This window comes from Ambystoma mexicanum, chromosome 6q (assembly GCF_040938575.1).
Source record: "Ambystoma mexicanum isolate Mex_15411 chromosome 6q, UKY_AmexF1_1, whole genome shotgun sequence".
NCBI classification, from domain to species: Eukaryota; Metazoa; Chordata; class Amphibia; order Caudata; family Ambystomatidae; genus Ambystoma; species Ambystoma mexicanum.
In genome coordinates, this window is record NC_090937.1 from 308,418,240 (window position 1) to 308,445,342 (window position 27,103).

At 50.2% G+C, this 27,103-nt stretch overlaps 1 protein-coding gene across 2 annotated transcripts in view; it reads left to right on the top strand.

Moving 5' to 3' along the window:
* ECPAS (Ecm29 proteasome adaptor and scaffold) overlaps positions 1-27,103 on the top strand; it is a 3,148,361-nt gene that overhangs the window by 2,274,483 nt on the left and 846,775 nt on the right. For both annotated transcript variants that reach the window (XM_069630810.1, XM_069630809.1), the window contains exons 33-34: positions 23,515-23,562; positions 23,887-24,008. In XM_069630810.1, the coding sequence (XP_069486911.1) occupies positions 23,515-23,562; positions 23,887-24,008 (170 nt within the window). The remainder of the gene's footprint in view (positions 1-23,514; positions 23,563-23,886; positions 24,009-27,103) is intronic.

Consider the following 27,103-nt stretch of genomic DNA (forward strand, 5'->3'; position numbering starts at 1 on the left):
TGTTTGCAGCAGAGACGCATTCCAAAGCATGTTATCTACTGGTTTCTTTTCGTGAACTAGGGGTCAGCCTGATCTAAGAAGAGCCCCGAATGGGGGCCGCTAGAAAAGTAGAATTCATGTTTAACGGCTTGGGTTTACAGTGCTGGGCCGCTGATTAAATGCCTCTCTGCACGCCTTCAAGGACTTGTGAGGGAGGAAAACAATGTACTGTTTGGCATTTCTGTCTGGGCTGATCTTTCGACATACAAGCTGTGGCCTCGTACCGTGTATGAGCTTTCAGAATATAATACGTTTTGCAAAGCGTTTGACAGAAAGGAAGAAAAGCAAATGGCGGATGTTACTCAAAATGGACGCCCCATGGTTATCCTGACGATTCTATTGTTGGCGATGTAGGGCATACGATGCGATTCGTTTTCGGCCAACATAATATACTTTCGAGGGGATTGGGTCCTCCGACGTATTCCATATCTATGACATGTAATCACCACAGCTGTGCTGCTTCGGAAACTTTTTTCGGCGTCTGCGTCCTGCGTCGATGACGTCGATGCGCCGTCGTCGAGGGCCTCCTCCGACGTCATCCGATGTGATAAGTAGGACGCACGACGCCCGTAGCCTCAGTTCCGTTTTTTCCGCGAACGTGTTGCTTCGTGATTCTCGGTTCACGCCTCGACTCTTTGGAGTTCTGTTCTTCTCGGTTCTTTGAACCTGTTCGTTTTGTGAGATGTCTTCTACTTCGTCTTCGACCCCGCGTCCGGGTTTCAAGAAGTGCGGGGAGTGTGGGTCCAAGATGTCGGTGACGGACTCGCACGACGCCTGCCTCTGGTGCCTCGGGGAGGCCCACGACACGGATGACTGTATCGACTGCCAGTCGCTCACGTCCAAAGCCTTACGCGAACGTAAGTAGAAGTTGTCGGTAGGTCGGGTGTCCAAGCCCAGGAAGTCGAAGTCTGCGGGGCTTTCGACGGATGATTCGAGGGGTGACTCTCTGCGTCATCGTCGGAAGTCTCGTGGGTCTCCTTCTAGGAGTCGGTCTCGCCACTCCTCAGCCTCTTCGAGGCGTTCTCGGAAGCGCCGACACCGGTCGTCTTCCAGGTCCTCCTCGGAGGACTCTGCCCGGCAAGTCGCTTACCCCACCAGCCGTGCGACGCCGGAGGAATGGGCTTCCTTCGGGAAGAAAATGCTGGCGATTCTTGAGTCGCAGGGTACTAAGCCGTCCGCGCCCCCGAGTGGGGTCGGTCGCGTGAGGTCGAGAGACACCGCTCGCATGAGTGGTCGGCACGAGTCACGGGAGAGGTCCCGTTCGGACAAGGAGACTCGTTCTCGCCGTACCCGTTCCAGGTCCCGGTCCTCGACGCGTTCGAGACCGTGTGCACCTGTGAAGTCTTCGAGGAAGACATCGACGTCTGAGGCGTCAAGGGCGTCGACAGTCTTTCTCGAGGCTCCGGCTTTGAGGAAGTCGTCGAGGCCGTCGACGCTCGGGTCGTCGAGGGACACGCTCGGGGCTCCGGCCTCGAGGGCTGTGTCGACGCCGCCGATGCTGGAGGCGCTGCGTCTGACGTCGATCCTCTCGGCGCCGATGCCGGTTCTCTCGACGCCGGCGCCGATTCGCTCGACGCCATCGACGCCTTTCGTGTCGGAGGTACCCCGTGGCATGGGAGAACCCCCTAGGAAGGCTCTGGTTAAGAGTAAGCACTCTCGGGTGCCTTCTTTTCGCCACCTGGACTATATTTCAGAGGCGGATGAGGATTCTGATGGCCTGGTTCCTAGTCAGGTTCCAGATGAAATTGTCTCGGGCCATAGTCAGTTTGCCGATTTGAGACAGTCACTGCATGATGCCAGTGGACTGGACACCTCTCCGGAGGTGGAGTTTTGTAGGCCTGAGCCTGGCTCTCATGCCGATTCCTCGTACCGGCACCTTATGGCTAGGGTTTCTGAGTACTTGGGATGGTCTGCTTCCCCAGGGGAGTTTGTGCAGGATGATCTGACGGCCATCCTTGATGTTGGTCCCCCAACTGACCCGGTACTGCCGTTCCATATGGCTTTACAGAGAAGGGTGGCGGCGGCTTGGACTGCTCCAGAGAGTCTTCCGGCGGTGGGCAGATCCTTGTCGCGAAAATACCGTCCAGCCAGTAGCGACCCCTGCTACTTGACCAGGCACCCCACTCCGGAGAGTTTGGTGGTGCAGGCGGCCACGGCCCCGGCAAAGCAGGCGTCGTACCCTACCATCCCTCCTGATAGGGACGACAAACGTTTTGATGGCTGGGCGAAGAAAGTGTTTTCTTCTGGTGGTATGGCGCTTCAGGCGGCCAACTCCATTTGTGCCTTGTCTCGTTTCACACACACTCTGTGGAACTGTGCGTTGGCGGCTGAACATATTCCCGAAGGGGACGAACGGGATGGTTTCCTTGCTATGGTCCAGGATGGTAAGGATGCCATGTGTGAGTCCGTTCAGTCGGGTTTGGATTTAGCTGAATGCGTCAGTAGGTCCATGGCGGCGAGCACCGTGATACGCAGGTTTGCGTGGTTGCGGAAGTCGGGGTTTGCTCCTGATGTGCAGTCCCGGCTCCTCAACATGCCCTTTGACGGTGAACACCTTTTTGGCAGCAAGGCTGACGAGAGCCTTGAGAGGTTGCAGACCTCAAAAGCTGCAGCGAAGTCGTTGGGCGCTGCAGTTCGCCAACCTCTGCCTTTTCGTCCTAGGGGACAGCAGTGGAGGGGTGGTTCCTTTCGCTATTACTCATCCTTCAGTAAAGCGAGAGGAGCTGGCAGTCAAAGAGGCCATCGCAGGGGTACCAGAGGTGGACGACAGGGTACCCGTGGTGCCAAGGCCGCTCGGGCAGTTGCCTCTTTGCCCTCAGGTAACGCCGCAGCCGCTCCCACTCAGTCGTGAGGCCATGTCCCATGGTTCGCCGGTTGGGGGGAAGGCTGGCGCAGCATCTTGTAGAGTGGCAAGCCATTACTTCAGATGTGTGGGTTCTGGAGATCATAACCCACGGCTACTGTCTTCCCTTTCGGCACAGGCCTCGCGACAATCCACCGGGGAACCTCTCTTTGCAGAGTCCGGATCCGCTCCTTGCGGAGGAAATTCAAGCCCTGCTGGAGAAAGGCGCCATAGAACTGGTGCCTGTAGCGGAGAGGAACAAGGGATGGTATTCCCCTTATTTTTTGATTTCGAAGAAAGACGGGGGATTGAGACCCATCATGGACTTGCGCGGTTTGAACAAACTCCTCAGGAAGGACAAGTTCAAGATGGTTACTCTCTCTCAAGTCCTCCAGGCCCTTCAGCTTCAGGACTGGTTGGTGTCACTCGACCTCAAGGATGCTTACTTCCATGTGCCGATCCATCCCAAGCACAAGAAGTACCTGAGGTTCGCGGTTGGCGACTCGCACTTTCAGTTTCGGGTCCTGCCGTTCGGATTGACCTCCGCCCCGAGGGTTTTCACCAAGCTCATGGTGGTGGTGGCAGCGCATCTCAGGCAAGGGGGGATTCACGTCTACCCCTACCTGGACGATTGGTTGATCAGGGGGAGCTCTCCCGAGCAAGTCCTGGATCATCTGTCCGTCACCTGCCGCTCCCTTCACAGGCTGGGCTTCTCCCTCAATTTAAAGAAGTCCCATTTGACGCCAACACAGCGGCTCCAGTACATCGGAGCGGTGCTCGACACTTCCCTGGGGCAGTGTTTTCCTCCCCAGGTGAGGGCTCTTCACATTCAGCAGATGGTGCACAAGTTTCAGCATGCCCAGACGCTCCCTGCGTTCGAGTTCTTGAGGTTGCTCGGCCTCATGGCATCCTGCATTCTTCTGGTGCCAGAGGCTCGCCTGCGGATGAGATCTTTGCAGTGGGCACTCAAGACGCAATGGTCGCAGTCCTCCGGCAGGATGTCGGACCCGGTTCAGGTGCCGCCCTCGGTCGCCCGGGATCTTCTGTGGTGGGCCGTCGAAGGCAACTTGATGAAGGGGGCTCCATTTTGGCTTCCCTGGCAGGAGGTGACGATCGTGACGGATGCATCCCTCACGGGATGGGGAGCTCATGCCAACGGGCTGACAGTCAGCGGTCGTTGGTCTCCGTCGGAGTCCAGACTCCATATCAATCTTTTGGAGCTGAGGGCCATCAGGCTAGCCCTGAAGGCTTTTCTGCCGACTGTGCGAGGAAGGAGTGTCCTGATCCTGACGGACAATACAGTGGCCATGCACTACCTCAACAAAAAGGGGGGGGGCAGGGTCACTTCCTCTGTGCAGGGAGGCGATGCAGCTCGAGTTCTGGGCCATCCAGCAGGAAGTTTCGATCTCGGCAGTTCATCTGGCCGGAGACGAGAACGTGACGGCGGACGCTCTGAGCAGGCAGAGCGCAATCTCTCACGAGTGGGAGGTGGCTCAGGAGATTCTCCTGGAGATCTTTGCCCTTTGGGGGACCCCTCAAGTGGATCTCTTCGCCTCCAGTGTCAACCGGAAGTGCGAAAGGTTTCGCTCGCGGGAATTTCCTCCAAAAGGAGCCTTAGGAGACACGTTCGTGGTGGAGTGGTCATTCCCGCTGCTGTACGCGTTTCCTCCAGTCCTCGTCATCCCGCAAGTGCTGCGGAGGTTACGGAAGTTCGGTTCCCGGATGATCCTCATTGCCCCGGCGTGGGCTCGGAGGACGTGGTACCCGGACCTTCTCGACTTATCCATCTGCCCTCCACGTCGTCTTCCCTACCGAGACGATCTGCTCTCACGGGAGGGGGGGGTCAGGTTCTCCATCCAGAGGTCAGATCCCTCAACCTTCACGCTTGGCTTCTGAAAGGTTGAGGTATAGAGATTGGGACCTCCCTGAGGACGTGATGGAGGTGTTGCTTTCGGCCCGAAGGCCAGCAACAAAGTCTCTGTACCGTTGCCGTTGGCGTAAGTTCTGCGACTGGTGCAGAGTTCAGAATGTGGATCCTTTTTCATGTGACATCCCCATGGCTCTGTCCTTTTTACTTTCTTTGGCCCACAGGGGCTTGCAAGTGGGTACCGTTAAAGGTTACCTGGCGGCGCTGTCCATCTTTAAGCGCTCGTCTGAAGAGTGTTCTTACTTTAAAATCCCTTTGATTTCACAGTTTCTGAAAGGGCTCACTAATGTGTTCCCTCCGTCGCCTTTCCTGGTGCCCGGTTGGGATTTAAACCTTGTTCTTAAGTTTCTTATGGGTGCTCCGTTTGAGCCTTTACATTCTTGCCCTTTGAGGCTGTTAACTCTGAAAACTGTGTTTTTAGTTGCGGTTACTTCCGCTCGCAGAGTGAGTGAGTTACAGGCACTTTCTGTTAAGCCTCCCTTCACTGTATTTCACAAGGACAGGGTTGTCCTTAGAGTTCGTCCTTCTTTTCTTCCGAAGGTAGTGACGGAATTTCATTTGGCCCAGAAGGTTGTTCTTCCGGCATTCTATCCTCCTCCGCATCCTGGTAAGGAAGAGGAGAGGCTCCATAAGCTTGATCCTAGGAGAGCTTTAAGCTTTTATGTTTCACGCATGTCCCGGGTCAGAGTGGACGATCAACTCTTTATTGGTTACGCTGGAAAGCGTTTGGGGCAAGCTGTGACGAAACAGACTTTGTCTCGCTGGATTATTTTGGCCATCTCGGAGTGCTACCGCTTGGCGGGTAAGGACCCACCGGCTGGCTTGCGGGCCCATTCTACCAGGGGTATGGCTGCGTCTACTGCCCTGCAGAGGGGTGTTCCTATTCGCAACATCTGTGATGCAGCCACCTGGGCTTCAATACATACATTTGTACGTCACTATTCCCTCGATTCCATCCGAGCACAGGATCTGGCCTTTGGCAAGGCGGTCCTTTGCTCTGCTATTTGATTGGCTATTCTAAATCTTGATTCTAAATTCTTTCCCTCCTCCTTGCTCTGGTACTGCTTTGGGAGTCTGTCATAGATATGGAATACGTCGGAGGACCCAATCCCCTCGAAGAACAAGTTACTTTCTTACCTGGTAACGTTCTTTCGATGGGATGGTCCGACGACGTATTCCATATCGCTCCCGCCCTGCCTTCCCCGCTGCAGAATTTCTTTTGCGATTGCAGCTTACGTTCCGCAAGGCTCTGTGTCTGACTGGCAGTTGACTAGTGTCACACGTTCTGGGGGAAAAAACTACAACTGAGGCTACGGGCGTCGTGCGTCCTACTTATCACATCGGATGATGTCGGACGTCGGAGGAGGCCCTCGACGACGGCGCATCAACGTCATCGACGCAGGACGCAGACGCCGAAGAAAGTTTCCGAAGCAGCACAGCTGTGGTGATTACATGTCATAGATATGGAATACGTCGTCGGACCATCCCATCGAAAGAACGTTACCAGGTAAGAAAGTAACTTGTTCTTCTGTACTTGGTTAGGGTTATTTTTAGACTTACACAACCAGCTGCCGGTATTAACGGTAAAGGGTCCCCAACTGAAAATTCCTCGAACTTAGTACGTGTAGGATTTGCAAGTCTACTCACATTTTGGAAACTGTAAAACGTGTGTTTACAGAGTGCGTGGCATTAGATTCTGTTTACATGTGCATATTGGGACCTTTCGTGTGGAACTATGACTCCATAAAATTTCTGGTGCTATTGTTTAAATTCAGACTCAGAATCATTGCACTTGTCACTTTATCGCCTGTGGCAACATATCGAGAAATTGCTTAAGTAGTTTCGGAATTGCTTGCATGTAGACTGCAATGTGATTGGGGCGAGTACAGATTGGTTTTAAACGTTTTTAAAAAAAATTATAGCTGAGAATAAGTTGGCTGAATTTTCATTATTGTATATGTAATTAACTTAAACGGGTTGGGAAAAGGCCTCTGTGACCAGACTAAGGATCTGTCTTTTTCAGGATGCCAGAAATCAAAAACTGTCCTTGTGTCCAAAAGTTGTATTTTGACCCTCAGACTACATACAAAATAATAAAGTGAGTCCGAGTCGGTCTGGGGCATGAAATTGTCCCGGGCACCAATGAAAAAGTGGCCAGCAATTACAAATGGAAATTCATTTCTTTTGCGACACTGTTTGAGTAGTACCCAAGGGGGGGAGGCTTTTGTTAAAATGTGATGCAAATTGTGCATAATAAAGAACATTTATTCAGTAACACTGGTCAAAACTACTAGCCCCATGTGAAGTAACTTATCAAACTGGCCCACATGGGCCCAAAAAGTGACCCCCTATGACCAGAAAAACTGAACCAAAAAGCATTTTGCGTTTTTGGTTCAGGCATTTCCCTATAGGCCAGTCCGCGCCTGAAGTGGGAAGTGAAATGCCTTTAACCTGGCATTTGCAAAAAAATGTCTTAAATAAAAATAGAACAGCTCCAAAGTAAATCTTCTCCAAAATGGAAAATACCTTAGTTCCAGAGGGTGATTCCCTTTCCCTGGGTCCTTCACTGCTATCACAAATGTTTCTTGGTCTATCAGTTCTGTGTGTCGTTCTTGTCCCACAACAAACCTGTTGGGTAGTAAACTGTGCGTCCTTATATGTTCTTCTTTAACAAAAGTTTCTTCTTTAACACGTTTCTTATTTTCTTATCAAATGCGGTCTTTGCTTGGCACTCCTTTTAGGTTTGCAATTTGCCTGTTATACTCCCCGACTAGGACTATTTATGCACTTCCACCTGCCTGGTGTACCCTCATGGCAGGGCTTCTTGTGCACTCACAACTACCTGGTGTGCTCTCCTACCAGGACTTCTCTTCTTAAACTCACAACTGCCTGGTGTATGCTTGCCAGGACTTCTTGTATGTTATAGTTCCCCTTTACATCCAAGCAGCATATACCTTTCTTAGCTTGGTAGATCTACTTGTTTCACTGTTAAGCTTTCCCCACATTTGCATTCCATACCTTAATTTCTTATTGTGGTTCGCATTGGCACTCTGCCCTTCCGATTCACCAACAATATTCTTATTACTTCACTTTCCATAATTTGACAATGTTCAAATTCTCTTTGACGCGGTCGCCAAAATGCCCCAAGGTCCACAAACTGCTAGGGCTGACTCAGCGGCTCTGTGTATCGTCTTCGGTCTTGGTCGCGCTTACGTGGCATACCTTTGCAGCTTGCTTCCCACTCTAGATGGCTCTGACGTCTCTCTGGCTTTCTTCGTGGCTATGCTGCTGCACGCCGGCTTCCCTTCAGCTCCTGGTAAGGATAACGCTTCTTCTCCCAGCTGCCAGATGCCCAGGAACTGGCTCACAGTTCCTGGCGTCTCCACGGCATGCCCTGTTCGCACCGCGTTACTTTCCTTCTCTGCTGACAAGCTCCTTTGCTCTGTCACACCGGATTGTTCCTCCAGCTTCCGCACACCAGCTTGTGCGTCCTGCCTCTGCCTGCTGGCTCATGCCTCCAGCTTCTGCCCGCCGTCAATGGAGAGGCCACATCTTCTCCTGAGCTCTCTCTCATAGTTCAGTTACCTATTTTTAAAGGTCCTGCGCACCGTTGCTTCACCAAACAACTATCAGAAATGATTCATGGGTGCCCCTCCGTGAAAAAGAACACATCAAAAATGGCCTGTTCTTTGCAAAGGTACCCACTTGAGAGTCTGCAACCACACTTTAGGTCACTTTTCCTTTCACAGATGGGAAATATCCTTTTGTATATCAGTCTTTGTCCTGCCCACATGGGCAGTCCAGCACCACAACGCTATGGCAATTCCCTTCTGAACAAGAGTACCAACAGCATCCCCAGACACAGGTTTCAACCTTGTTGGGCCTCATCAGTGAGTTGGAGCTGTCCCTCTCTGAGCACAGTGAGCAAGGGGTCCATGTCTGGATGACCCTTGGAAACTTAGGATGACTAGACTTAAGGCCCTTGAAACAATCAACCCCCCAGCGAGACCGAACACGGCACAAATGGCCTGTTCTTTGGGAAGGTACCCACTCGAGAGTCAGCAGCTACACTTTAGCTCACTGTACCTTTCACAGATGAGAAATTGCCATTTGCATGCAAGTCCCATCTGTGAAAGGTACAGTGAGCCAAAGTGTGACTTTGGACTCTCAAGTAGATACCATCCCAAAGAACAGGTCAATGGCCCGTGTTCGTTCTTGCAGAGTGGCGCCTATGACAATTTTTTTATTGTTTCAAGGGCCTTGGGTCTAGTCACTGTAAGTTTCCCAGGGTCATCCAGACGTGTGGACCCCTTGCTCACTGAGCTCAGAGAGGCACAGCTCCACCTCACTGATTATGCCCATCAAGGCTGAAACACGTGTCTGGGGTTGCTTTTGGTACTCTTGTTCAGAGGGGAATTCCCATAGCATTTCGGTGCTGGACTGCCCATGTGGGCGGGACAAAGACTGATGTGCAAATGGGTATGTCCCATCAGGGAAAGGTACAGTGAGCTAAAGTGTGGCTGCCGGCTCTCGATTGGGTGCCTTCCAAAAGAAGCAGGGAAATATTTGAAATTCCTGGCGATATGAGGCCCCTTCCAAGACTTTGTAAAAGACAGAGAAGCCTACTTCCACAAACCGCAAATTCTTAAGAACATTCATGTTCGTTGACACGCCGACTGTCACGATGCCCGCTCCCGGGGAGCCGGCTCAGGCCCTGCGTCCCCGAAAGCGGACATCAAGTCCCCGGGGAAGGTCCCAGCAACCCCTTATAAGGGGCCCTTTGGACAGCGTCCTGGCGCCTATGGCACCAGGCTCATAGAAAACGTCAGTCCTGGCGCCATAGGCGCCAGGCTCATTATGAAAGTGTTAGGGTGCACTTACCTGATGCAGACCATGCTGCAGAACCCCGGCCTCCTTGAGGCCTGAAAGGAACTACTTTACCTGTGGGACTCATTTACCACCCGGGTGTGGTCGGGGATGGATACATACCTGATTGGAGGAAGGACACATTCTAGGAACTTCTTCCAAGGCTATTTAAACCACACCCGATCAGCCACACGTGCTTCGCGTTGTTCTGCATCTAGCAGCTGGACGCTCACCGTGTCTGCTCCTGCATCTTGACTTCTGCCACACCTGCCAGCATCCTGAATCACCTGCAAAGGAAGGGAACAAGAGAACAGAAGAAGGAAAAGGCCTCACCTGCTAAATCTGCATCCCAGAGACATTTCGCCGACAATCCTGAAAAGGAAGACATTTATTTTTAAAAGCACATCGCATTGATCGCTGCAGCGCCGCATTCTACTCACCTTTACAGGGCGCCTCCATGTTCAGCAGCGACCATCCGGATTCGCAGTCGCGCCCCCGCGCCTAGGGAGAAAAAGACAAGAACAAAGGTGAGAGAAAGAAGGGAAAAGGGAAGCTAAAACTCCATGTCAAGACTTACCTGTTGGGTCATTCCCTTTTCATTTCGGGTCCGCGCCGCATCCAGGCATTTTCAGACCCCGGCCCCTAAGGGGAAAAAGACATCAGCGTTAATGAGTGAATGAAAAGACATTACCAAAACACTCATTAAAGACTTACCTGATTTCCACAAGGATTTCACCGCTCACCTCGGGTCGGTGCCTGTTCCCCGGCATTCCGTACCCCGGCCCCTATGGGGAAAAAGACACTAGCATTAGAACATTAATGCATGGACACAAGGGGAACCACTTATAGAAAAACTTACCTGGAAGCCAAGCGAGTTTGGTTCTCACCCATCCGAAAATCCAGTGACGTAACTGGATACCAACTCGCCCCTGCATCAGAAGCAGGATGGAGAGCTCGTCCTTCCAGACCCTAAGGTGAGACGCTACGGGGAAGCACAGAAGGGTTTTGAGGAGGGTGCGAGGGGTAAGTGGGAGGCCGATTGCATTACCCCGCAGACAGTTAACCCCCTATTCTCACCTACAGAAGGATACTTCTGCGAGTCAGACAAGCCAGATCTGGGGCCCGGTCCAGTCTGTCTTCCGAACCCTGTGCATCACCTTAGACGAGGTCACAGCAGCGCGAACCAGGCCAGCGCCCCCGTGGGAGTCAGGTGAGCGTTACACCGACAACCTCTTGCACCCAGATCGGTGGGAAACTCAGGAAAAGAAAGTCAGTCTCTGGAACCAAACAAGTTTGGTAAAAGGGAGGGGGGTAGGGGTTGGGGTGAGGGACAGTGTTGAGATTATATTGAAAACCTTCGGGGGCATCTGAATTGATGCAGAACTTGTCAAAGCTTAAACACTGTGGTACATATTGAGTATTTGTGAAACGCACCAATGTTTTTATATGTATAACTGTATAAAGCCTCGATGAATACATGAATAGGTTAAAAATAAAAAAACAGGTCAATGGCCCGTGTTCGTTCTCACAGAGGGGCGCCTATGACTAATTTTTGATCAACAAACAACTAGCCTGTTCATTGAGTTTGATGCTCCTGCTGCTCTGCATCAATTCCTTCATCCTCCTTGTTTCAGAACTTAGGTGGTTGTGGGAATTGAAGTCTGTTGATGGTTCCTGATGTTTAATACTTGGAGAGTCTTTCACAATGATTCCATAGGAAAGACCAGCTCTAAAGGTTTTCTTGGCGCTTTACTCTTCAGGTTATGGATGGGAGTTTGGCCCAAAGGGTGTTGGGAAAAGGTTTCTTTATTTTCCTTAAGGGGGTAGAGGGGGGGCAGGTGCATGGCAATAGGCCATTAGGGTATTGGGTAACCGGGGGTATTCCTCATGGGAAAATGGGGGATGCTGCACGTCATCCAATGAAGCCATATCTCCCTGGTGGCTGTCTCCTCCCATGTGATCCTCCCTCATATAGTTGCTCCAGGGTCAGGTTGTGGATCAGTTAGCGGCTGCTGTCCCTTGGCCACATGGGAGGAGGTTACTGCCAGATTATCCATGATTATTCCATTGGATTCATCACAGGGTTTAGTATCTGCACCACTAGCCCTAGAGACTCTGCTGCCAATTTGAAAGTTTTAAACTTTTCCAGCGAGTCATCTGCTTTTGGTCCGAACAGATGCTCGCCATAAAACACCATGTCTAAAAGCTTGGCTTGCACATTGGGCAAGAAACCTGGACATTGGAGGTTCCCTATCCTTCTCAGTACTGTGGAATTTCCCATGGCCCAGCTTTTCCAGTCCACAGTGTTGAGACCCGCCTCCAGAGTCTGATAGGCCACCTGCTTACCATTGTCCTCCACAGAATGTGAGAGTAGTTAGCAAAAGCACAGCTGGCAATAGCAGCCTTTAGAGGCCAATAAATTGGCCTGATCCGTTAAGTAATCGGTTCCCCGACTTACCCCTCTCATTGGCTCCATGCCAAACTGGACCTGGTCCCCTTCTTTGTCAAAGATCAACCTTATGGAGTGAAAAAACTCCATAACGATGGGCTGGAAAGAGGATTCCCACCGCAGGGATACTCTGGGCCCAGAGGCCGTTTCCACTGGTGTAGTCTCAGCCGGCTTCGCCATGGTCGCAGCGACCACTTCGATAGAGGCCTTTGCCGGCCAGATCAAGGCCCTCACCACCTTAGGTGCGTCCTGGGCCTTCGCCTTTGGGGGAGGGTCAGCGCCTCGCTCCCCCTTCGAGATCAACCGGGGCCGCTCCAGCAGCTTACCCGGGTTCTCGGACTTCCTCTTCCCCGAACCAGAGCGCTGGCTCGTGGTTGAACGTGCCGGGGAAGTCGCGCCCTGCCTGGCAGCCGAAGAGCCCGACCTTTCGGCTCTCCCGGTGCCCGCGGACTCGCGGTGCTTGGCCTTCTGTTGGGCCCCCTGTCGCCGGGGCGCCCTCACAGGACTTAGAAGCCCGCTCAGACTTTTTCTTCGCCTTCTCACCTGCTGTGCCCCTCTCCAGCCAGGCGGCGAGGCGGGAACGACGATCTTGTTTGGTCCGTTCCGAAAGGTTCTTGCAGAACGCACAGTCCTTCTCCACATGCGTCTTGTCCTCATGAAGGCAGTAGAGACATCGCGAATGCTCGTCCTCCTTGAAAACGTTTTGTAATCCGCATCCAGGGGAGCACCTGAACAGCTTGGATCCGGGCGTCGAGCTTCCCTTGTCCTGGGCCATGTCCGTTGAGGTAGGCCGCAGATCTTCCCGAATCCTCCAAGAAGTGTAAACTCGATGAAAACTTCACCCTTGAGGGGCGTAGAAGAATTCCGAAACGGATCCCCGTTATCGGAAGTAGAAACGGTGGAGCTTGAGGCTCGATTAAACCGAAAAAAATAGAAAATCTCCTGAAAAAGCGCGAAAATGCAGCAAAAACTCGAGAGTTAAAGCACGAGGACTCCCAACATTTGAGCGTGCGGTAAAAGTCTAAGGATGGCTGCCAGAGGCGGGGCTTAGGGAGAGGGCAGTCATTGGCTGGGGGCAGTATGACCCAGAGATCAGTGATTGGTTACTACTAAGAAAGACAGATCAGAAACAAAAGTGATACTGATTTTTTCTTTACCGAGGATTCCCAGCCTGACGACGGGGAATATTCATGAGCATGTGAATCCATGCCAGACCCATGCTTTAGAACAACAGTTACAGGTAAGTAACTGGATCCTTATTCGCATTTGTTGAGCGCACAGCAGCTCGGAGGCATCGTGGCGCTGGTTACAGAATATTTTTCTTAGTTACAGTTCACTTTTTCTTATTTACAGTACATTTTACTTATTTGCAGTTGCGTTGACGTATGCGTTTTTTACAATACAGAGCCGGAGATGGGAAGAAAGATTGGTATTAGGTGAAGACGGTAGTTTTTAGTTTTTTCCAGAAAGAGAGGAGGGAGTTTTCAGCTCTGATGTCAGCAGGTAAGGAGTTCCATAGCTTGGATGCTATGTGGGGGAAGCCTAACCCTCCAGCTCTAGCTTTGTTTATGTGGGGTGTGTGTAGTTTGTTGGCGTAGCGAGCCCTGACTGGTCGTGTGGAGGTGGATTTGGTTATAGCCTCGGATAAGTATGAAGGTGCTGTGCGGGAGAGGCATTTGTGAGTGAGAGTGAGGATTTTGAATGTGATGCGTTCTTTAACTGGGAGGCAGTGCGCTTCCTGTCTGGCATGGGTGATGCGGTCTCTTTTTGCGATGCAGAGTGCTTCTCTTAGGGCATTGTTCTGCGTGATTTGGAGTTGGTTAATGTTCTTCACAGACGTGCCTGCTAGTAGGGCGTTACAGTAGTCCAATTTGGCACCGATGGTTGCTCTGGCTATAGATACAGTTGGGCTTGGAGAGGTATGGCTTTATTGTATTTATGAGTTTGGTGGTGTAAGCTGAGGCTTAGGAAATGGCGCTGACCTGCATTGTCATGGATAAGGTAGAGTCTATGTGAACTCCTAAGGTCTTCACAGAGGTAGACATGGGGATGATGGTTTTATCGATGGTGAAGTTGCCGTATAATTTGTTGAGTTTGGCTAGAGTGGCTTTTTGACCTAATATGAGGATTTCGGTCTTATCCCCATTGAGGCAGAGACCGTTGGCTGCCAACCAGGCCTGGATGGTGGAGTAGATTGTGTTGAGTGCTTCAGCGTCTTTGTGGTATACTCCAGAGAGTGGAAGTAGTCCTTGGGTATTGTCAGAATAGTTGGTGTATGCGATACCCAGGGCGTGATGTTTGTCGAAAAGGGGCTTCGTAAACAGGTTGTATAGAGTGGGCGCTGTGCAGGACCTCTGTGGGACTCCACAGTGGATGGTGGTGGGGGCGGAGGCAGATGAGCGAAGAGCTCGAGAAGAAAGATATTTAGGAAGAGAGTCTTGAAGGTATTGAGGCCCCAGCCCCCAGAAGGCCTTGTGGACAATGCAGAGGGTTTTGAACTTAATCCTCGCTGCCACTGGGAGCCAGTGCAGAGATTTCAGTCCTGGAGAGATACGATCCTCGGCGTGAGGCCAAGGACAAGTCTTGCAGTCCTGTTTTGGATGAGTTGCAGAGGATAGAGGCAGGCGGATTTAGAAAGAGGCTGTTGCAGTATGCCAGCCTAGAGAGAACCAGAGCTCTGGAGACAGTGAGCTTCTGGGCGAAGGAGAGGAAAGGAAGAATACCTCTGAGGAGGTGCAGCTGGTAGTGTGACTTCTTAGAGGCATCAGATTTGTGAGGGGAGAAGGAAAGTGTGGAGTCGAAGATGACCCAAGGTTTTTAGCCTCACAGTTGGGAGCAGGAAGAGGGCCAAGAGAGGCCGGCCAGAGAGTGACAGGAGAGGAGGGAGCAGTTGTGCAGATGAGGAGAATCTCGGTCTTACTGGCAATAAGGCAGAGATCATTGGCTGCACACCATTCCTGGATGGCAGACAGAGAGAGTTGAGAGATGTCAAAGAGGTGTGAAGGGAGCCTGAAAATTAGCTAAGTGTCATCTGCATTGCACTGAAAGTTGGGGCAGAGAGCCGCAATGCGGTGGGCAATAAATGCCAGGTATTGGTTGAACAGCCAGGGAGAGAGGTTAGACCCCTGGGGAACACCGCAGATAGAGATAGAGGAGAGGAAGGACCCAAGTTGGACCTGGGAGGGTCGATCGGAGAGGAAGGAGGACAGCCAACCAGGGCCTGATCAGTGATACCCAGGTTATCACAGAGACTGTTGAGCAGGATGGCATGGTTGACTGTGTCAGAGGCAGAAGAGAGATCAAGTAAGATGAGGACACAGGTGGTGTTGAAATTGAGGTTGGAGAGCAGGTCTTCACAGATGTTCGGGAGAGCAGTTTCCATGCTTCTGGCAGCTTTGAAGCCAGACTGATGGTCATGGAGACAACCAACAGATTCAGAGTGAAGATTGAGCTGGAAGATGGCCAGCTTTTCCAGGAGTTTGCCCAAGAAAGGAGTGATGGAGATTGGACAAGTTAGCCGAGCAGGAAGGATCTGCAGAGGGTTTCTTAAGAAGAGGGTGCACAAGGGAGTGCTTCAGGGGGAGGGTAAGACTCCAGTGGTGAAGGAGTGGTTGCAGAAATCAGCCAGAGAAGGAGCCAAGGTGTCAATGTGGTCCTTGATGGTTTTGGAGGAACAGGGGTGAACCTGTTTGGACGAGACTTTCATAGATCAGACTTGTCTAGAAACTTGTCTGTAGAGAACAGGGGAAAGGCAGAGAAGGAGAGGTGGGTGAAGAAGTGCCAATGGAAGAGCAGGGAATGGAGGGAGCAGGGGGAGACGAAGAGGGAGAGGACATGATGTTCTGAGTTTTAGAGATGAAATGAGAAGCCAGGGCCGTGCAGAGGACCTGGGAGGGGACAGGAGAGGTCGAGACTGCAGCAGGATTGGCCAGCTCCTTGCAGATTTGAAAGAGTTTGGCTGAGTTGTTAGATGCTGCGGAGATGCAGGCTAGGATGAGGGCTCTCTTCTGGGTGTGGACAGAGAGCCAGTATTGCCTTTGGAGAAGGCGGCAGGCCAGTTTGTCAGAGGATGTACCGGAAGCACGCCATTTCCTCTCAGCCACCCTGCAACTGCGTTTAAGGGTGACTAGGTCAGAGTCGTACCAAGAGTTGTACTTGGCTTTGGGCTTCAAGCGGATCCTCATGACGGGGGCAAGAACATCGAGAGTATCAGATACAGTAGAATCGAGCATGGAAAGGGCTGTGTCAGGGTGTGAGTCAGTCAAGGGGGGTTGGGGGGGGAGAAAGTGGCAGTCGAAAGCCTCAACTGGCGCCTGCTTCATGTGCCGAGAAGGTAGGTGGCAGTGCTGGAGTTGGCTTGGCCTAAGTGGTAGAGAGGATGAGATGGGAGGAAAGGAGAAAGTGGTCACTCCAGGAGAGAGGAGTGATGAGAGGGATCAAAAGGGGAAGGTCTGAAGAGATCAGAACATGCAGAGTGTGCCCTGTAGAGTGAGTCGGCCAGAGGGAAGAATATATATATATAGAGAGAGAGATAGAGAGAGAGAGAGAGAGATATATCACGAAAGTGTCCAGTGGAAGGACAAGATGCATCCAGGTGGATGTTGAAATCTCTAAGTAGGAGTTGAGTGGTTGAGACCAGGAGGGAAGAGGAGAGGTCCGCCCATTCAGGGAGGAAGGATGAAATCTGACCAGGTGGCCGATAGATGGTAGCCACAGTAAGGGAATGGCCAGGAGAGAGAGAGAGAGAGAGACTTCAGATAAGGCATTCAAAAGAGGAGTAGGCCTGCGTAGGAATGACAGAGGCAGGAATCCACTCAGGGAAGATCAGGGCTACACTCCCTCCGGAACGGTTGGATCTGGGTGCGGAGATGATCTTGAAGCCATCAGAGAGGATAGTGTCAAAGCTTGTGACAGAGCTGGTGTGAACCATGTCTCGGTGAGACTGAGGACATCGAGGTCGAGTTTCTCCAGGAGGTGGCAGATGTCAGAGGAGTGTTTGACAGCTGAGCGAGAGTTCAGAGTGGCAATATGGAGAAGCTTGCCGTCCTTGAAAGACTTCCGGCATGGGTACAAATCAGGTACGCCCTGTAAAGGCATAGAAGCAGCCCAAGGGGAGGCAGAAGAGGAAGGAGGAGAGGGCAAGGTAGCCAAGGAGGAGACGGCAGGGGGAAGCGAGAAAGCCGTTGAGGGGAGAGAGGAGACAGCAGGAGAAGAAAGGAAATTGATGAGGCGCGGGAAGCGTCTATCAAAGAGGAGAAGGTTGGCTTGAGGGCCTTGGACCAAGACGGTACCATTCGAGTAAACATTAATGATGACCTTGGAGGAGTGGAAGGCGGCCAGGGGGGCCACCATTAATGGGCGAAGAAGAGAAAGGAGAGAGTGCAGAGACCATATGTAGAGTCTATAGGTCTGGCGAGGGAACGACAAAGAGGATGTCGATGAAATTTGCCTGGAGGAGGCACTGGTATAGGTGTCAGCGATTGGGGGGGGCCTGGGTTGGAGACCAGGTTGTCCTTTTTAAACGTATTCCTACCAGATTTAGTGAGGAGAGCTGGGTAGTCGTTGATAAAGAAGCAGTTAGAAAAGATAGGAGAGACTAAGAGCACCAGAGAGTAGGTAGGGAGAGGAGAGATGAGGAAGGGAGTGGTAAGGGGTAGGGGAGAACACCAGGGAAAAGCACAGGGCAGGGTGCAAGCAGATGAGAGAGAGACGAGACAAGTTGACAATTAGACAAGACTACAGGGACTTAGATAGTGGTAGAAAGGTTTGCTGGATGAGTGCATTACTAGGAGGCAAGCCACAGAACGGCACTACGTTCAGAATTAAGTTTTAAAAACTGGAGAAAAAACACCTAAGTTTGAGATTCCTGAATAGTGGTGATTTACACCGCAGCGTCCACTATCAAGGCGGCGAACGCACTGGCGATCCTGGCCAGATACGACAGGGAATTGTGGTACAAGCTGGGACGATCCTGGAGTTCTTCCTTGACAATAAGAAGATGGAGGCCATTGCTCTCTTCCAGGAAGGGGAAGTGGCGTCGGATCACACCATCATTGTGGCATTGGACGTTGCCGACACAGGGTTCTGGCAAATGGGGAACAGTGTCTACCTTTGTCAATGAAGGTTGGATGAAAGCCACTAATTTCTGTCAGGTGGTCCAAGCGAATGTACTGGACATGCCCTTCAATGGAGAGAATCTATTTGGGAAGGCCGTCGTTGAGTCCATCCAGGCCAACAAGATGGATACAGAGATGGCCCGTTCCCTGGACACTCGCCAGCAGCACCGCTCATCGTCTTTTCACTCCCCCGCGGGAAAGTCAAGCAGGTTCTCCACGTCGTACCGACCGCCTTCCAGATCCTCTACGCAAGAAGCCTAAAGAGGCCATTCCCAGACCTACGGTAGTGGAGGACAGCTTCGCCGTCAGGGCAGGACATCTACCTTGACTCCGATCTGTCCATGGATAGACAGGTCAATGCCATCGCCGTATCCTCAGCATACTACTCTAAAGTCCTCAACGCAGCCAGGCCCTTCCCATCGTGCCAGAACTGCCTCACCATCGCCAGGGCAATAATCAGATCTAGGCTGGACTACTGCAATGCCCTCCTCGCTGGGACCTCCAATAAAAACATTGCCAAACTCCAGCTAGTCCAAAATAATGCACTGAGGGCAGTTACAGGCACCGCAAGGAGAGAACACATCTCCGAAATCAAAAGACAGGCACACCGGCTCACTGTCAAAGAAAGAATTGTCTTTAAAACACTCGCCCTTACCCACAAATGCCTCCATGAACTTGCTCCTCCCTACCTGACCCAAAGAATCACCAAGCACACTGCCACAAGACCTTTAAGAATGTGCTACTCCAACACAATTGTCATGCCTAAAATGCGCAAGGTGCGCGCCGGTGGCTCCAGCTTTCCCACCCAGGCAGCTACGCACTGGAACACACTCCCACCTCACAAAAGAATGATTGAGTCCCACCAAGCCTTCCGCAAAGCCATCAAGACTAAGCTGTTTGTGTGAAATGCACCATACGTCAGTATAGGTCTGTATAACTCATGTCATGCATCTTGTGTATCCTTACCTGCATCTGTGTAACCAAGAGTCCTTTGGTCAACTGTATACTTTCTGTATATCCTCCGAATCCTAAGTCCAACATCTTCGTGTAACAGTGCCTCGATGCCCTTGGGCTGCAAGTGTGCTATACAAATGCAAATAAATAAATAATAGGACGCTGGCATCGAAGCAAGCCTGAACCAAAGGGGACATCGGACCCCCACTCGTGCACCCCCGGTGGGAGTCCAGCTGACGAGGTTCATCAGCGAGTGGAGAAAGAGCACCACCGACAGATGGGTGCTGGTCGCTCTTGCCCAGGGACACACCCTGGAGTTCCAACGCAAGTGTCCACGGATCCCTCCGGTTCCCTGTCAGGAGCAGCACATCCCTCCGCTTCTGGAAGAGGTACGAGCCATGCTGCAAAAATGGGCGATTGAGCTGGTTCCTCAGCAGCTCCGGGGCTCCGGAGTCTATTCCAAATACTTTCTAGTCAGAAAGGAGACGGAGACGGAGGGGGGGGACGGGGGGGGGGCTGGAGGCCCATTTTAGACGTACAATGTCTGAACAAATAACTAAAGTACCAAAAGTTCAGGATGGTCACCTTGCAACACATGCTCGGCCAACTTGAAAAAATTGACTTTTTGACGTCGTTCGACCTGGAGGATGCCTATTTCCACGTCCCATGCACAAGAAACATTGGAAGTTTCTATGTTTCGTGGTGCAGAGACAGCACTACCATTCAAGGCCCTACCTTTCGGCTTGAAATCGCCCCCCTGAGTGTTCACGAAGTGCCTGGCACTAGTGGCAGCCCATATGCATCTACAGGACATGCACATATACCCGTATCTGGACGTCTGGCTAGTATGTGCTCGCAGGTGCTGGCCTACGGACACCGAGACAACCGTCCATCTATTGACGGATCTAGGATTCTCTGTCAACTATCTGAAGTCCTGCTTCACTCCATCGCAGAACACGCTGTTCATAGGCGCCAGACTCAATACGGTGTCTTGCCTGGCTTCATCCTCAGAGAAGAGGCTAGCATCCATTCAAGGAAAGGTGCTATGGCCATCATCAGCGAAGATGGCAACGGTGCGGGCCGTCAAGTCGGTTCTGGGCATGATGTCATCCTGCATCTACCTTGTCCGTCTCTGCAGGTTGCAGATGCGACCCCCCTACAGGAATTCCTGGATGCCCACTGGATACAAGTGTCCGGAACCTTCATGGACAAGATCTCTCTCAAGGAAAAGTTCCATCGGGCGCTAAAATGGTGCGGCGTCTGCTCCAACATAGCCCAAGGCACAGGATTTCAAACCTCAAAACTCACCCCTCCACCCCCATACCAGGAGACGGTCACCACGGATGCCTCCCTGGAAGGTTGGGTAGCGCACATCTGACGTCTGCACGCCAGAGGCCTCTGGCTGCCGGAGGAGAAGGATCTTCATATCAACATCCTGGAGCTACGGGCAGTGTTCTTGGCCCTCAAGTCGTTCCTACCATCTCTGATAGACAAGGTGGTGAGGATCTCCATGCACAACACCACGACAATGTTTTAAATCAGGAAGCAGGGGGACAATCGATCCCCGGCGCTCTCCAAGGATGCGCAGGACTTGTGGCGCTGGGCCATCGGATAGGGGGGATGTTCCTCATCCCTCTCCACCTGGTGGGAGTCAAGAACACCATTGCAGACTCACTCAGCAGGGAACTGCGCTCCTGCCGTGAGTGGGAGCTTTGTCAGGATCAGGTGGACCGCCTATTCATCAAATGGGGCAGACCCCAGATTGATCTGTTTGTGACAGCGGCGAACTCCAAATGCCAGAAGTTTGCCAGAAGATTCCATGAGCCGAGGAGCCTGGGGGACGCTTTCTCCTTCCCGTGGGAATGGCTGTTTCTGTACACATTTCCTCTGTTCCCTCCCCTGCTATGAGTCATCAACGCACTCCAACAGTGTCAATGCAAGATGATACTCGTTGCCCTGGCGTGGCCGAGGCAGATTTGGTCATCAGACCTTCTAAGCCTGTCAGCGACGGCTCCGGTCTAGCTGGCTGTGGTTCCAGAGTTTCTCACCAGAGAAGGATGCGTGCAATCAGTCATGCTCCTGCAGCCCTAGAGTTTGAAGAGCATGAGTTGCCATTGGACTGCAGGGAGGTCCTTGCCAAATCCAGGGAGTCGTCGACCTTGAAGTGCTACGGTCACAAGTGAAAGCATTTTATTACGTGGTGTCGGTCACAGAAGATTACCGCTCTGAGGGTCACGTCCCCACTGATCCTCTTCCATACTTGCTATCCTTGGCTAAGGCAGGACCAGCACACGCCTCCATCAAGGTACATCTGGTGGCTATCTCCCGCTAAGCCAGGCCCCAGGAAGATCTTCACTTTGGTCCCACCGACTCCTCAAGGAGTTTCTCAATGTACTTTTCCAATCGATCCTGCTGGTTGAAGGCCTCTGCCCTGGCGTGGGAACTCAACCTGGTTCAGATGACGCTCATGGTGGGGGCCCCCTTCAAGCATATGCATCAGACACCACTCAAGTTTCTCTTGTGGAAGACTGCTTTCCTGATGGCCATCACCTCTGCCAGAAGGGTAGGTGAGGTCCAGACCCTATCCTGCAAGCAACCGTAACTGACTTTCCACAAATCGAGGGTGGTGCTTCGTACGCACCCCTTTCATGCTGAAGGTTTTGTCGGAATTCCATCTCAACAAGCCTTTGGTGTTACCTGTTTTTTTCCCAAAACCTTTGTTGCTGGCGAAATGGCCTTGCACTGGCTGGACGTCGCTTTTGTCCTGAAGTTGTACGTGACACGCACAAAGAGTTTTTGGAAGACTTCACAACTGCTTGTGAACTTTGGGCCTGTACACCATGGGAAGGCCTTGTCCAAGGCTTCCATTTCAAGGTGGCCCTCTGGCTGCATCATGCACGTTCATGGTTTGGCAAACCGAATGCTGCCCCAAGTCTGAGAGCCCATTCCACCAGAATGATTGCTGCGATAATGGCATATCTGTCTGGTGTGCCCCTGCTGGACATCTGCAGGGCTGCTACGTGAAGGTCCATGCACACCTTCCTTAAGTTCTACTGCGGCAACAGGGATTCCATGTAGGAGTCCAGAGTCAGCCAGGCAGTACTTCGCAACCGGTTTGCTTGAGGTGAGTCTGTTACAGAGGTAAGGATTATTGGTTCTGTTGAGCCTTGCCACCTCCTGTGGTTGTGTAATGTTGTACTGCTGTGTATTCGTTATTCATGAGCATGTGAACCCATGCCAGACCCCATGCTGGTGAAGGTTTAAGTTACTTACCTGTAACTATTGTTCTCCAGCATGGGTCTGGCATTGATTCACATGCAAACCCTCCCTCCGACCCTTCTGCGGCTCTTCTTGGACATACTGCCACTTTACGTGCTTACCAAATCTGAACATGGCTGCCATAGGAGGGTCTTAAGGAGAGGACTATTGGATGGGGCAGTATGACCCAGAGGACAGTGATTGGTTTAGAGGAGGAATACAGTTTTTAAGTGAAAGTGAAACTTTTTTCTTTTAGCCAGGATTCCCAACCTGACTATGGGGAATATTAAGGAGCATGTGAATCCATGCCAGACCCACGCTGGAGAACAATAGTTACAGATAAGTAGCTTAAACCATGTCATGTTCTTTATATTGATTATCCACTTGCAGATTCCTCATCACCCTTGTAGTTTCCCTACTTGTTGGAACTCCAAATTAAAATGAACATGAACAAATAGGACAGGAAGGTTGTTCACATCACTTTAAATTACCCCTATTGAGACATTCCCATTGATTCTGAGCATGGGGGTGTGGGGAACAGGAGCAACTGAGGTGATAGGTCCCTGTGTGCTCTATTTATGGTGGATGATATATCATGTTTGGAATCATAGATGTTGACTGTCTGAAGAGACTGTGCCTCTCTATTCTATGACCCATTCTAAACATAGATTGTAAGTAATCTTCTTTTTTACATTAAACTGTATGGTGTATTTTATTGTGTATGGGGATAACTGTACTTGGGTACCAGTCCATCCTCTTTTAAGAGGAAAGACTGAGACAGAGTGTTTGGTGTAACTTGTTGGACACCCTGTTCTTCCACTCAGGATAGGTTTCTTTGCACCCCTCACCAGGGGGCTGCGTAAAAACCTACCTAACAAAAGAGAACTCAAGGACTAATATATACAGTCCTTACTATACAGGTAAGTGTGACTTACTCTTTTCCATCTGTGCTATCGAAAGATGATGTAATATGTCAAACCTTTCGAAGGATTGTTGTCGAGTCAAGATTGGTGATTTATTTTAATCTCTGTGGCTCATTTCTTACAACTTTCTTTTTCACCAGGAATCAGTGAGAAAAGCAGCAGAATTGGCACTAAAAACATTGAGCAAGGTAAAATCTTGCTATATCTAAATTTGCATGTTTTTAATTGAAATCTATTTCACAAATTTTATTGCAAATAGAGCACATTAATAAACACTGTTTTTGGATGGTTTTAATGATAATCACCCTTCTCCCAGCTACTGAAAGCTGTAGATAGCATCTTTTATCCTAGTGCTGCTTTGAGCATATTTATAATGTCGATACTTGCAATGCAATTTATTTAAGCTTGTGCTTTCAGTTAAACTGTCTACAATCATCATGCCTTCCATAAATAACCGACAGTACTGAGTTGTTAAAATTGGTTGCAAATAGTAACTTCAATTTTGTTCTCAGATTTGTGTGAAAATGTGTGACTCTTCAAAAGGAGTGTCTGGCCAGAGAACGGTTGCTATTCTTCTTCCATGCCTTCTCGATACAGGAATGATGAGTACAGTTTCTGAAGTTCGCACGCTCAGGTGTGTATTTCTTTAACAAAAATGTAGTTGAGACTGTTTTTGCTCACCTCATCACTGATTCTGTTGGGAGCTTTTTCAGAACCACTACTGGTGTAGGGTTCTGTGAAGCCAACCGTGGTGGGCCTGTGAAGGTTGCATACAAATGCTTAACCAAACCTTCACTTGAATATGGTCGGCAGTAAGTCTTATAATAAGATCATCGGGGCTTTGTTGTAATGTGCTTGTCAAGCAATCTTTTCCTCTAAGTAAGTACAAAGATATTAAATTTTCCAACACATATGCATTAATTCAAAGATAATAAAAAGTAAGTAAAACAATCTATACACACATACAATCACAGTTTGGTGTCCAAAATGGGGCACGCACCACACTTTCGAATTCACACAGTTCCAATAGCACTGCTGTAAAAGCCTTAAATGGGGGGGGGGGGTGGTGAATGTTTGTTAGACAATAAATCATAGGCTGAATAATGTGATAAGGCAATACAAATGCTTTAAAACGAATCCTATTAAGTCAGGTCCTATCCTATGAACAGAGTACACAAATGTTTAAGGTTAGTGTTGGTACAGGATTGCATTTTTGGTGTTCTCTTCTCGCTGCCTAACCTTTGGTGTCTGCTACATGTTTTGCTGGCTTCCTTGTATTTTTTTTGTCTTTTGTTTTGACGCCTTGTCTACTGAAGTCCGCCCCCCCCCCACCACTGCAACCATCTTTCTGTAGTGCTAACTTCAGTAGCCCATATGGCCACCTTGGCAGGAATACTTTTGCCTGTTTCTCCGAGGGATGTCTTTCTTGCCCTCTAAAGTGCTGTTTACCTTTTAACATTTCTAGGCCAAGTGCCTGAAGGTAAGGAGTCTTCCTGGCCTGTATGTCTGATGGCTGCTGCCCTGCCTCAGCCCCATTTCGAGATGTCATGGGTATTCTCTTGCTCTTTCCCTAGCTACTCTGGAACATTGGTCTGGGTCCACTGTGTGTCTTTTGCCTTTTCTGTTGGCTATGGTGCTTCTTTCCTTCGGTTCATTCTGTCAGGTTTCCTGTTTGTTGCTCCTTTGGGTCCCCTGACACTGGAAAGTGGGTTGAAGTTTAGCGCTATCTAAATTTAGCACCCAAACATACTGTTCCTTGGCTAAAATGTCCACATTCAGCGCCATGATAACTGTCCCAGAGTCCGGATACATTTCTTGGATTTTTCATCTGTGGTCCCCTTGTTTCATAATTAGTGGGTGTTTTGTGGCTTCCCACCATCCAAGCCCTGGGTTCGGAGTTTAAGAAGGCTGCGGTGAAATAGCCTACTGAGTAAAGTTCTCCATTCCGAACGGACAAGAAGAAAAGCATAGGAATATGGACTATACCCCAGTTACATTGGGGAACAGAGCTGAAGACATGTTATTTAGCAACCTTATTGAAGGGAGAAATTCAGAAATCCTATCATTTATTAAATCCGGAAGGGATAACCCCATTTGATGAGATTAAGGTAGGGCTACTAGAAAAGGTGAACTGAAAATTTCTGTAAACAGAAATATCAGATTAATTCCTGATGAAACTCCAGTAGAATTATTTGTTTGGGTACAAAGTACTTTGATAGAGCAGAAATCATTGTAGTTGTTTTGGAAATGTTGACCATAGAACAGTTTATGAACTCAGTGACCCCTTATTTACAAAAAGCTATATTGAAAGTGAATAAAACTAATTTATCTCTGGTCGTTTATACAGCCCAAAATTTCTTCGAAGCCAATCGACACGTGAGAAATCTCCAAAGCTTGGAAGAGTCAAAAAAGAGATCGAAAAAGGTCTTCAGATCTCCCTAAATCAGTAACTGAAATTAGAAATCTAGGAATTCCCTAAATTGTTAATGAGAGGCGCTTCTAGCGGAGAGAGAAAATCTGGTTTATTTAAGGAAGAATCCAAAGAAGTGCGAGGTCAACGGTCTATGGCAGTACTATTCTTTTCTTGTGGTCAGTTGGAACATTTAGCCCGACATTGTTCCTCTAACAAAAGAGAAGAACCAATGGAGATTGGTTATATGATGAGACAAGATTGGGAAGAAGAGGATATAGAGGAAGTTAAAGTGGAGGATACTAATAATTTGTTTCTTGGTAGTAAGTCCTTTAAAACTCATGATTCTGCAATAGTCAATGGGGTTCCAGTTAATGCCTTGATTGATTCCGCAAGTAAACAGACGGCTACAAGACCTAATTCAATACCTCTTAAAGGTCGGAGAAATGGCTGGCCGATCAAGGTGACTTGTGTACATGGGGATGAAGAGATCTATCATCGAACCCCAGTTACTATTGGAATTCAGGGGGAGGCTACAAGAATAGATGCTTCTCTCATTCCAGGACAGACTTCCCAAACTTTAAAAAAGCTGCAAAGGAATGCTAGTAAAACGTCTGTTTCCTATTCCCCTGTCAATTCTGGGGAAAAAGAAGGACTTGAATCCCAAGAGACTGTTTGGTATTGGTGAATACAAAACCTACATTTTGATATGGGGGAGTCTACTGGGTCAGGTCAAGAGAAAGAACCTGGAACGGTCAGGTCCTTAGGGCAAGGGTATGTGATGAAACCTGCAGAGTCATCACTGAATCCCAGCTTAGGATTTCCGCCCATGTGGCATGGGGAAGGCAGCCGCTACCTGATCCTAACCCTGGGGTTTGTTACCCCCAGGGTTAGGATCAGGCAGCCCCCTCAAGCCGAGAAGCCACTCCACCGGCAGAAACCCTGCAAGATCGAACCTTCATACCGGATTCGATATCCATTTTCTTAGATTCAATGCGTTCGATCTTTTCTTCGGACGTTGACCTAATACCTTTCGAGTTGGAAATTAAGGGGGGTGTGCAACCTTTGATCCTTTGAGTGATTTCATGCCGGACCGGGCACTGTTACTGGAACAAGCAGAGGTCCTCCACGATGCAAGTAGACTGGCCACGTCCCTGAACCTTGTGTTCAAACAATCAAACCTATACGCACACCCAAATGCTCAATACCACGAGGCGGTCGAGAAGGTTGTCATGGCTCTAGGGCTGTGCAGTCTGTCGAAGCAGAATTACTAAAAGATCTTACTGACTTGCTCGACCAGAGGATGCAGGCTATACAGT